Below are 12,148 nucleotides of genomic sequence, written 5' to 3'. Positions count from 1 at the left end.
CCTTATGTTTGACACCTGTGGTCTAGGCCCAATGGTGACTAGCATGTTAACAGCGCACCACACTTTGTCTTCCTGGTTCAAGGCTGAAAAAAACGCTTTTGTAATAAATCTTTACTAAGGCAAAACAAATGTAAAAATCAGGCCCAGCGTCACACAAGTTTAATATTTCATAATAAAAAAATGATTCCTTCTCGTGGTGTAGGTGATGTTCACGTCTCTGGACCTGGTTCTTCACACCGAGGCTCTGCTCTCCTCCATTAACTTCCTGTCTGCGGTGATGGCCCCGAGGAGTTCAGCGTCTGCAGAGAGAGAGACACGAACCAAAGCCGAGGACAAGACTGTGTCCACCAAGTCCAGTCAGTACAACTCCGCTCTGTATTATGAGGATTTAACTGACCAAAACACAAACAAACTGAACTCTGAGTCTATTTCCTGGCTAAAAAGTTACATACTGTGGCTTTAAACGTGTGTGTTCACCTGCAGCTGCCCTGGTGTCTCCTGTGGATAACGTGATCGACCTGAAGGTGATGGCGACGCTCGGAGCTTTTAACGTTTTGGTTTGTGACCAGAAAAGCAACATGGCCGACATCAAAATCCAAGGTTTGGACTCAGTCATGCTTCACACGCACGACACACTCACAAACACAAACACACACGTCAGCGGAGAAGACAAATCTCTTGCCACAAATTTTGTCAGATAGAATTGCCAAAAAATTGTGCAAACATGAACTTTTAATTTTTTTTTTTTACATTTGGATTGGACAGGAAAGGTCAGGAGTTGGCAGGCTGCACCTCGTGAAGAGCTGTTGTCTCTAAAAGCAACACTGTTTTGTCAGTTGAAGAAAAGAGGTAGAGTGCTCCACGGGGTCATAAAAAGTCAAAAACAGCAGTGCAGGTGCTCTACGAGGGTTCAACTTGTAATCTTAACAGAATGTTGCACTTACTGAAAACTGTAAAAGTGGGCAAAGTACAAACCCGAGACTCTCTGACTGAATATAATCAAAGTCCTTTGTTACATGGAGGGACGCCAACGCACTTTCTGACCAGCACAATGGTCTTTGTTAGCCAGGCTGGGACCACCTAGTGCCTCCTCTCAATTTAATTTCTCTCCAGCGACTAGATCAGGAATCAGAACACACTAGACCAGGGGTGTCAAACTCATTTTGGTCCGGGGGCCGTATCCAACCGACTTTGATCCCAAAGGGGCCGGATCAGAAAACTCATGTCATATAAACCCCAAAAATAACAATAAGTTCAAATATTTGTGCAGAGAAACAAATCTATTACACAAATCTTTTTTAATTGATGAACTCTTTCTTATTATAATATTATAATATTATGAACAACCTGAAACTTTAAGAAAAATTCAATTTCAACACAATGTTTTAACATTAACTTGTATGCAAACAGGAATAAGTCAATTTTTCTTGGAAAATCCTGCATTCTGTGTCCACTTTTCTCATGTTGGACATTTTTCTGATGAGGGTGTCACGGTCAACAGTCAAAACGATCGTCCTTTAAGAGCGTTTGGAAAGAGACAAGTCTTCATTTGTGCTGCTCTGGTGGGAGGGGCCACGTACAGAGACGCTGGAGACGCTGCTGTGATAAACACCACAGAAAATTAACAAGATTTTAAAAGAAAATATAATAAAAATATTTTAGTAGAAAATCAACCAAGGGCCAGATTAAAGGTTTTGGAGGTCCGGAACTAAGAGAATGTTTGGTGAAATTTATCAAGTGGAAAGACGTTATTATCCTTCTTCCTACGGGATTTGGGAAAAGCTTAATATACCAGTTATCCCCGTTTGCGGCGCATTACATACGTCACGACCAAATAGCAGTGATTGGTTAAATTAAAGTACCTGCCTACTCTCGAGCGAACGAATCCTAATGCTGCGAGGTCAGACGGTTTCTACAAAGTGAAATTGTGAAAAACTGAAAAAGTGAATGAGGCTAAATGAAGTGTCCCTCAACCTTAAATGATAATAAATGTTTTCCTCTCAGGTATAAACGGCTCCATGTTGGTTCAGGGGCCTCAGACTCACATCTCGGCTCGACTCAGAGACTTCATCGTGTTAAACGTGGATCCAAAGTGCATCCACAAGAAGGTCAGGTTCAAACGCAATGAACTGGGCGTCTCTATGTGTTTAATTAGTGTAATAGTTTCTGTTTTATCTTCATCTAAATCCTAATATGATTATCCTCTCAGGCGATCTCTATAGTGGGAGACGAGGTGTTCAGTTTCTCCATGTCCTTGACTCCAAACGCCACAGAAGGAGCCAGTTACGCCGACACGTCCAAAAGCGACGGAAAAGTGAAGCTCAACGTGGGCTGTGTCCAAGTGGTTTATCTGCACAAGTTCATCATGTCTCTGCTGGTGAGTGTGTGACAGACTGACTCAAATGTACAACTCCGATGCATTCAGCCCCATGTGCACCCACAGTTTATCTCTAAACTGTTTCCACTTTATTTCAGAACTTCACCAACAACTTCCAGACGGCGAAAGAGGCTCTGAGCCAGGCCACGGTGCAGGCGGCAGAGAAGGCCGCCTCCAGTGTCCGGGACTTTGCTCAGAAGAGTTTCCGTCTCTCCATGGACATCAGGCTGAAGGCTCCGCTCATCATCATCCCCCAGGACTCCAAATCCCACGATGCACTGGTGATGGATCTGGGTCTCATCACCGTCGGCAACAGCTTCTCCCTGCAGCAGGTGGAGGGCTGCCCTCTGCCCGCTGTCATAGACAACATGGACGTGCAGCTGTCACAGCTCAAACTCTCCAGGTCAGGACTGAGAACCAGAGGAATGTAGTGACAAATGTGACCATGGTTCTATGAATCCTGCGTATCCCTTCACACGTGTGCAGTGAATCATTGAGCGAGAAGATATATACAGGGTTCCCATGGTCATGGAAATCCTGCAAAGGTCATAGAAATTTTGTAAATTCAATCACAGTTTTGGAAAAGTGATGGAATTTTAGTATCTCTTTCAAGCATGTACAGCGTTCTGTTTCATGAGGCTATTATGTTTATTTCTGAAAGTTTGTGCCTTTTGTTTAAAAGAGACGACAATAAATGCACTGACAGGATTTTGAATGTTAAAAACTATAATCCCAAACCATAAGGTGAGTGGAAAGGATTAACATTTCATTTTTGGACCTAAAAGTCTGATCAATTCTACACATGTAGGCGCCGTAAAGTCATGGAAAATATACTTTAGGTCATGGAAAAGTCATGGAAAAGTTTTGAAATGTTGTCAGTGAAAACGAGTGGGAACCCTGCATTACCTCTAAAATATCGTCTGAAATGCCTGTTGTGTTTAGGGCCAGCGTGGGTCTTGAGACCGAGGTGCCCAGTGTGGAGCTGTTGGAGGCCGTGAACCTTCAGCTGAAGGTCAGGAGGAACCTGGCTCCAGCCTGGAACAAAAAGATGGCCGCCATCGAAATCGAAGGAGACATGAAGCCCATGATGGTAAAGACTGAGACACTTGAGATATAATGAAGTACAGATAAAAGCTTTTCAGAGTCACTTTGGACCAGGGGTCTCCAACCTTTTTTCTCCAGTGAGCTCCTTTACAAAACAAAAATGCCCAAGACCTACTACTTTCAGCAGTTGGAAAGAAACTGAGTAAATATAAGAACCATGGCACGCCTTAGATCAGGAACATTTGGAGGCTAATAAAATATAAACCTTTATTCATTTATCAGTGCACCAAGTTGGGCATCAAAATGACACATTTACAATGGTAATTAATACAATTTTACTTATTATCCACAATAGAATTCAAAAATCCCTTTGTGAGCTGCTTGGAAGGGGATGGAGAGCGACAGGTTGGAGGCTCCTGCTTCAGACTAATGAAGTTTACAGTTGTTGCTTCACACTGTAAACCTTGAGTGAATGCTGTGATCATGTTGTGATGTTTTTAATGTCCTGACTGGCATTACTCAGGTGTTATATTTAAATAACCATTGTCACATTTCCTTTTACTTTCGTTCAGCCCACATGTTCACCTCCACAGGTACAGTTGGTTCGGGAGACTGTGTCCTTGTGTAGTTTTAAACTTAACGTAAAACTCATGTACTTAGCTCAGTTAGGTTCCATTTTAGCTCATAAACTTTAGCCTCCTCTGGAAATAGAGTTAGACTAACTATGATAAACATTATATTTTCTTTGTACAAACATTTCTAATTGAGGCGTTTGTTTTAGGTGGAGCTGAGCCAGTCGGACCTCAAAGTGCTGCTCAGGATTCTGACTGAAAACCTGGGAGAGGCCGACCACACGGAGACCAGTGTCCCCAAACAAGAGACCGGCGTCCAGCTCAGAGCGCCACCTACAGGTCTGATACTGCAAACACACACGTACACATACACACACACACAAGACAGGACTACACCAGGACTGAAGAAGCATTAGAGTAGGACTATTGGTACATACATGCAATAATTTCATTGTTAAACGAAGACAAAATTAATGTTTTTGAATTAATTTAAAGGTTGTATGGAGGATTTTTTTTGTTTGTTTGTTTCAAATTGTCAATGAAAGATCAAAATACAATTATAAAGAAGAAGCAGCCTTGTTATTATGATGACCAAAAAAAAAAAAAAAAAAAAAAAAGAATGAAAATCCATCAACTGAAGTGTGTAGTGTAGTGAAGCCAGATAAACATCAGCCAATAGATAACAAGGCTACCTCTTTATCTATTGGCTGTTAGGTTGTCAATCAAACTCCCTACATTTCTAGCATCGCTGACTTGCCGACGCGCTGGGATTGTGTGGTTTATGTTCGTGGTTCAAGTTTAGCGGTTCTTGGCGTCTTTTTTGAACTGTAGCTCTCAGTTTGCACAAATTTAGTTTTAATGACAGACAAGAATTCATGACCGGTTCGCCGCAAAAGAAAGTCAGTTTTTGACATTGCTGAAAGAAGAAGAGAAGGGGAAAAGGTGCGAAGCGCAACATTTAAAAAAGGACAAACAGTCGCTGAATTTCTCTTTCCTTGGAAAATCTTCTATACAACCTTTAAGCCGTTGGAACCAGTGCAGAATTAGGACTAGGGCCAAATTTAGAACTAAACCAGGGCTAAACCAGTTTATTCAGTCTAAAGGTCAACATATAATTTGTTTTTTTCACTATAATAAGATATGTAAGATATTTTAAATTATTAACGTGTTTATTTTCACTTTAGAAAACGGTGAAAAGCCCGCTGTCTTGAGTCCTGAGGAGCTGGAGGGATCTGCAGAGACGCTCAAGTTCAACTTCAACATCGATTCACTTGGGCTGGTGCTCTACAATAATGACCCTACAAAGGTACACGGGAGTTTATATCACGTAAAAATGTCTTTCCATTCGTCTGCTCTCTGGACCACTAAGATTTAAATGACGCGAAAAGTGCAAAATCTGATCAGAGGGACTGTGATCAGCAAGAAATATAGAGTATTTTGATGTTTTTGTTTTGTTTATAACTCCAAAAAATCTGATAATAATCTCTTTTTGAGTGAGTAACCACAGCATTAATTGTTTATGTGACACTTCAACAATCAGATAACTCCAGAAATCAGATAATTGTCAGATTTTGATGAGACAAAATTGCCGCAAGATCGTGCACACAAGAGAAAAATGATCTTATGAGTGTTTTTTACATTTGGATTGGATAAAAAAGTCGTACATGTTAGTGAGTTACGTCTCTTACAGTTCCATAAAGCAGCAGTAGAATGGAAACAAATGGAAATAAATAAAAAAATTATGAGGCAAAAACTGTGAAATGAATTAATTAGGAATTATATTAAAATCTTGTCTTGTCTTGTTCTCGTGGACCCAGTCTCTTACCTTGTTTCTTCTTGTGGAAATTGTGTCTCGTCCTTAATAACCATAGATATTTTTGTTTAATAAAAATAGATAAATTGTGCACTTTTATTCCTTTGTCGTATTGGCCAGGCCCTAATTTAACGTCATGTGAGCAGTTTTGACCTGTGTTTTTATTAAACTCCCCTCAGCCCTCAGTCCTGGAGCACCAGAAGAGCCTGTGTCTGGGTCAGTTTGCCCTCCTCCAGCTCAGAGCCTCCGGGACGATGCTGAAGAACGGAAACATGGAGCTGAAGACTGTGCTGACCTCTTGCTCTCTGGACGACCTCAGAGACAACATGGAGAGGGTCACGTCACGGTAAAGAGAACACACTCTAAAGCTCTTAAATTTGTCACAGTGTTTCTTTGTCGTCAATTTAAAAATACTCTTCTGTCCCGGGTGCTGTTGACTTTACTTGTATGATATGTACCTGCACTCTGACTAGGGTAAAAAAAAACAAAAAAAAACGAACAATCACCACTAAGCCTGAGTTACCATGACACACATCCAAGTTTGTCTCATTCTCAGTTTATGGACAGGCCTCATGTGAAAGTTTAGAACCTTCAGAATTCCCTCCCTGATCTGCAGAGGTTCATGATTCATGACTGTCTGCAGGTGCTGGGGTTTAGGTAATAATCTTTCAGATCAGAGAGAGGCATTTTAGGTTTAAAACAACTGGATTTCCGCTTTGAACCTGGCAACCCAAATGAGAGAATCATGTGAGGCTCACTCTGTTTTCTGATTGGATGATGGATCCATCTAGCCGTGTTCTTCCGCATATCCGGGGCCGGGTCGTGGGGGCAGCAGTTTAAGCAGGGACTCCGAGACTTCCTTCACCCTGAACACTTCCTCCAGCTCCTCTGGGGGGACCTCGAGGTGTTCCCAGGCCAGCCCAGAGACATAGTCCCTCCAGCGTGTCCTGGTCTTCCCCGAGGCCTCCTCCAGGTGGGACATGCCCAGAACACCTCCTGATGGAAGTGCCCAGGAGGCATCCGGAACAGATGCCCGAGCCTCAGCTGCCCCTTTCCACGTGGAGGAGCAGTGGCTCTACTCCGAGCTCCTCCCGTGTGACTGAGCTCCTCACCCTATCTCTAGCGCCCAGACACCCTGCGGAGGAAACTCATTTCGAGCGCTTGTATCTACGATCTTCTCCTTTTGGTCATTACCCAGAGCTCATGACCATAGGTGAGAGGAGGAACCTAGATTGAGCAGTAAATGGAGAGCTTTGCCTTTCAGCTCAGCTCCCTCTTCACCACAACTGCTTGATACAGCGACCGCATCACTGCCAAAGCTGCACCGATCCACCTGTCAATCTCACGCTCCATCCTCCCCTCACTCATGAACAAGACCCCGAGATACTTGAACTCCTCCACTTGAGGCAGAGACTCTCCACCCACCCAGCGAGGACAAGACGCCTGTTTCCAGTCATGAATCCTGTTTGGATAACGGAACCAAAACACCAAATTATAACACAACCGAATATTTGATTTGCACATGTTTACTTCATATCCGGGGACACCGATCACAAGTTATATTTACACATTTTTAAATAAGAAATCTACATACCCAACCTTTAATTACATGAGTTCATTGTTTTGATTCTCGAGTATTAAGGCACAGAACTACAAAACGTATACTGATCTTGTATTGGTGCTGTTCTCCCTTTAGGATATATATGGTGTAGAATAGTCAGCAGTTACACAATAATAATGTTGTAATCTTGTTTGTTTTTCCCCTTCAGGATGCTGGGCCGGCGTGATGAGGGCAGCGTGGAGCCCATGATAGACCTGACCCTTCGGAGGAGCGGGCAGGAGCAGGAGGTGGTGGCGGAGCTCCATAAGATGAGCCTCTGTGCCAGTGTGGAGTTCCTCATGGCCGTGGCAGATTTCTTCGTTAAAGCGTTTCCTGAAGCTCAGAGCCGACCCCAGAGCTCCGGGCAGGGGGAGAGGCTCCCACTGAAGCAGACCACGGGAGGAACCAGCGGAGACAACAAGAGCGGTGAGGGAGAGAGAAGAACAGACATATGTTTTTAAAGCTGATACTAGGCACTGTGTTTACATTTATGGAGTTTTTTTGTTTTTTTTTTTGTGATCAACTTTTTTTATTGAAATGCTGCTTAATCACATTGACTGTACATTCATGAGTTCTGAAATGAGTACAGCTTGCTTATATACATACATAGTCAGAAATACTGCAATCCAATTATTTGTTTTTTCAAATACAAAAAGAAAGGGAAAAAAAAAAAAAAAAGAACGAGAACAACCTCCCACCCCGGTCCAAAGCCTCACCCAAGCAAAGTTCTGCTACAGAGTTGTTGGAGACGCTTAATGAAAACATGCCATAAGGCAGGGATGTCAAACTCATTTTGGTCCGGGGGCCGTATCCAACCTACTTTAATCCCGAAGGGGCCGGATCAGAAAACTCATGTCATATAAACCCCAAAATAACAATAAGTTCAAATATTTGTGCAGAGAAACACAAATCTATTACAGAAATCTTTTATAATTGATAAACTCTTTCTTTTACAAAATATTATAATATTATGAACAACCTGAAACTTTAAGAAAAATGTAATTTCAACACAAAGTTTTAACATGAACTTGTATTCAAATAGGAATAAGTCATTTTTTCTTGTAAAATCCTGCACTCGGCTCCACTTTTCTCATGTTGGACATTTTTCTGATGAGGGTGTCACGGTCAACAGTCAAAACGATCGTCCTTTAAGAGCGTTTGGAAAGAGACAAGTCTTCATTTGTGCTGCTCTGGTGGGAGGGGCCACGTACAGAGACGCTGGAGACGCTGCTGTGATAAACACCACAGAAAATTAACAAGATTTTAATAGAAAATATAGTTTAAAATATTTTAGTAGAAAATCAGCTGAGGGCCAGATTAAAGGTCTTGGAGGGCCGGATCTGGCCCCCAGGCCGCATGTTTGACACCTGTGCCATAAGGTAATTGTTTCACTCTTGGCCCTATGCACCCTGGGCTATGGAGAGTTCTAGTTGGGCCATATCCAGAAACATTAATGACCAAGCATGAATAGATAAACAGTGTGGTGGCTTCCAGCGTGTGGCCACCATTTTCTTAGCTGTGGTTAGGCCTGACAACAAAATCCTTCGCTTGGCCACTTTAAGTTTGACTTGTGAGAGGTTATTTAATATCAACACGTCCGATGAGCAAGGTACTAGTACATCAAATAGTGAAGAGAGTTTACATGAAACCTGCCTCCAGAAACGTTTATGGTGTTTTTTTTAAGGTTTTTTGAACAGGTGGAGGAATAAACTGACAGTCCAAATCTTAAACAGTTAAAAACTTCAACTCATTCAACCTTAGGGGAGTAACGGTACAGAAATCACGGTTCAGTACATACTTCAGTTTTGAGGTGACAGTTTGGTTCATTTTCATTACAGTTTGGGAACAAAATGTAAAACTATTTGCATTTAGTTTTTTTGTGTGTTTATTAAACCAGCATTTTGTTTTAACATACAAACGGGAAAATTAAAATAAATGCAAATAAAATAAATAAGTTAAATAAAATATTCTCAAATAAGCAACAAAAGTATGAAATATTATATAAAATAAATTCCTTGTAAACAGTAACAAAACTTTTCAAAAAGTAAAGAGCAGCACAAACAGTTCCAGCATGAAGTTTTACTCCGTCTTCATATTTTTGGCCAGAAAAACAAACTTGTCCACAGTGTCTGCAGAAAGTGCAGATCTGCTGGGAGTTACAACGTCCCCAGGAGTTGAAAATACACTTTCACCTGGGACAGAGTTTGCGGGTTTGGGTTTGGAGTGAGGACCGCGGTGTGACGACCATAGTTGTGCGAGGATTCATGTGCACAGCAAAAACTGGAGGGTTAATATTTCAGGGTAAAATATGTCAGAGTTGTTTTTAACACAAAAAGTGTTATTTTAACTATTTGAAAGTTAAATGAAAGTTCGAGTTGAGGTTATTTTCCAGGGTTGATATTGCTGAAGTTAAATGAACTTCCATTAGTGTTAATTTGGTTCCTCACACCCACAACTGCAGAGAGAGAGAGAGAGAGAGAGAGAGAGAAAACCAGTTTGAACCAGTTTGGTACATAATTTCATTTTAAATGAACTAAAACAGTGTAAAATTAAGTGTAAAAGTAAAACACCTCTGAGTGTTGTTTAGTTAAATCAGGATAACTCTACAAAGTGTTATTCGTTTACTCTCAAAACATTAATATAACCCTTGATTTCGGGGTTAAACAGGAACTTTGGTTCAGTGTTACTTAATTAACATTTCCAAAAATGAAAGTTAAATTAACTCCAGAATAGATTGGACTCATATAAACTCTGAGAAAATGTTAAAATTGATTCTGTAAGAGTCAGTTTTAACACTCCACTTTTCGCTGTGTGGTTCCAAGGGACGTAGTCAAGACGACTGCTTTAACTATAAATCACTGCAGGAAACACTGTCACCACAAACACGCACGAGTTTCCTTGTGAATATTAAAGGGCCAAACCTTCGTGTAGCTGCACATGTAGAGGTAGAATGTAAACACACACAAATTGCACCGAACCGAACGTCCTGTATCGAAACAGTTCGGCACGAATACAAGTTTCACCCCTATTCAACCTTCAAACTTTCAAAAAACTTCTTAAATAATTTCACATAAATTGCTTCTATATACTGTGCTCCCCTTGAGTTAACTAAGATGTAACTGGGTCTCCTGCCTCTTGACAGATTTAGATTGGGTTTTTTTTTTTTATCCTGATGACATTATTTGGAAATGACTTAAATAAAACTCAAACTTTCTAGCTTTCTTTTATTTAATCTAGAGTTTTATTTTAAGTCATTTCCAAATATTGTCATCTAGATTAAATAAAACTCTAGATTAAATGAGTTTTATTTAATCTAGATGACATTATTTGGAAATGACCTGAACAAAACTCTAGCTTCCTCTTATTTAATCTAGAGTTTTATTTAATCTATATCTTTTTTTTTTTTTATCCAGATGATGTTATTTGGAAATGACTTAAATAAAACTCTAGATTAAATTAAAGGGAGCTGTTATAAAACCGTATTTAAACCCTTCTCTCTCCGCAGGCTCAGTGGTGCGTCTGCGTGCGGTGGTGGTCGACCCTGAGGTGGTGTTTGTGGCCAGTCTGATGAAGGCGGACGCTCCGGCTCTGGTCGTGTCGTTCCAGTGCGACTGTTCTGTCCAGACCACGGCAGAGGGAGGACAGAACATGACGGCGCGGCTCAGGGAGCTCCGCGTCCTGGCCTGTCCCTTCATCAGGGGCAAAAACGACACGGCAGTTACTACGGTAACAGTATTACTCTGTCTAAGGAAGGTTTAGGGATGTGAGGATTTTAAAATAATGTAGTTTAAAGTGCACTATGTAGCTTTTCTGGTAGTAGGTCCACCCCGTGTTTGTGTCCCTGGAAATGTTAATGCTTTGGCAGGAATGTTTCACAGTATTGAATTAAATTCTTATCTTGCATGCATCAATTACAAGGGATTTTATTCTACAGAACATGCATTCTCAATGTCACTGGGCTCGCCTCTCCACAGATTTGACCTGCAACTTTAGGCTGGTGGCATCATCTGCTTGTCCCCATGGAGACAGATATCTAAGTTTAATGCCGTACTTTGAAACACCGAGCAGACACAGTTACCATATTTTTCGGACTATAAGTCACTCCTGAGTATAAGTCGCACCAGCCAAAAAATGCATAATGAAGAAGGAAAAAAATATATATAAGTTTCACTTTTTGGGGGAAATTTATTTTATAAAATCAGAGACCAGGAACCAACATTTCATCTTGAAAGTCAAGTTCTAGTAAAAACAATAGAAGAGAGAAGAACAGACTGTTAACGTCACATATGAACAGTTCTTCAGATAAACTATAACATAAACAACAGAACAGAACAAGTTTAACAAACTCTCCATCTCACTCCAAATCTTCTTCATCCTCGGTGTCACTTCTGAACAACTCCTCGACCTCCGGAGGTAAACAGAGCGACGCTTCCTCTTCTGTGTCGCTGTCGTCAGACTCAGCATCAGTTCCAGTTAGAATTATTCGGGTCTTTCTGAATCCCGACAGGATGGTTTCGGTGTCACTGAAGTCCAGGCTTTGTCCATCCATCCAGTAACAGACGCACCCTCCTGTTTCCCCGCTTTCCTCCAGTCCCTCACAAGTTTCACTACTTGCAGCAGGACCGAGGCTCTTTCTGCAGGAGACATGTGCAGTAGGGCACCAAGTGACAGTGGTACAGTAGTAGCAGATACTGGCACACAAGCCTGGAGACACTGTTACTGACACACAAGCCTGTCAGTGT

General features: G+C 41.4%; 1 protein-coding gene across 1 annotated transcript in view; it reads left to right on the top strand.

Moving 5' to 3' along the window:
- Positions 1-12,148, top strand: part of LOC110168199 (intermembrane lipid transfer protein VPS13C) — a 183,368-nt gene that overhangs the window by 86,004 nt on the left and 85,216 nt on the right. Inside the window, 11 exon segments of the mRNA XM_055154670.1 lie at positions 203-356; positions 484-600; positions 2,005-2,108; positions 2,210-2,377; positions 2,476-2,780; positions 3,320-3,467; positions 4,203-4,332; positions 5,178-5,299; positions 5,986-6,152; positions 7,576-7,832; positions 10,912-11,132. Coding sequence (XP_055010645.1) covers positions 203-356; positions 484-600; positions 2,005-2,108; positions 2,210-2,377; positions 2,476-2,780; positions 3,320-3,467; positions 4,203-4,332; positions 5,178-5,299; positions 5,986-6,152; positions 7,576-7,832; positions 10,912-11,132 — 1,893 coding nt within the window.

This window comes from Boleophthalmus pectinirostris, unplaced genomic scaffold (assembly GCF_026225935.1).
Source record: "Boleophthalmus pectinirostris isolate CB_2022bp ecotype Guang Dong unplaced genomic scaffold, ASM2622593v1 HiC_scaffold_19, whole genome shotgun sequence".
NCBI lineage: Eukaryota > Metazoa > Chordata > Actinopteri > Gobiiformes > Gobiidae > Boleophthalmus > Boleophthalmus pectinirostris.
This window is presented reverse-complemented; position numbering and strand designations above follow the sequence as displayed.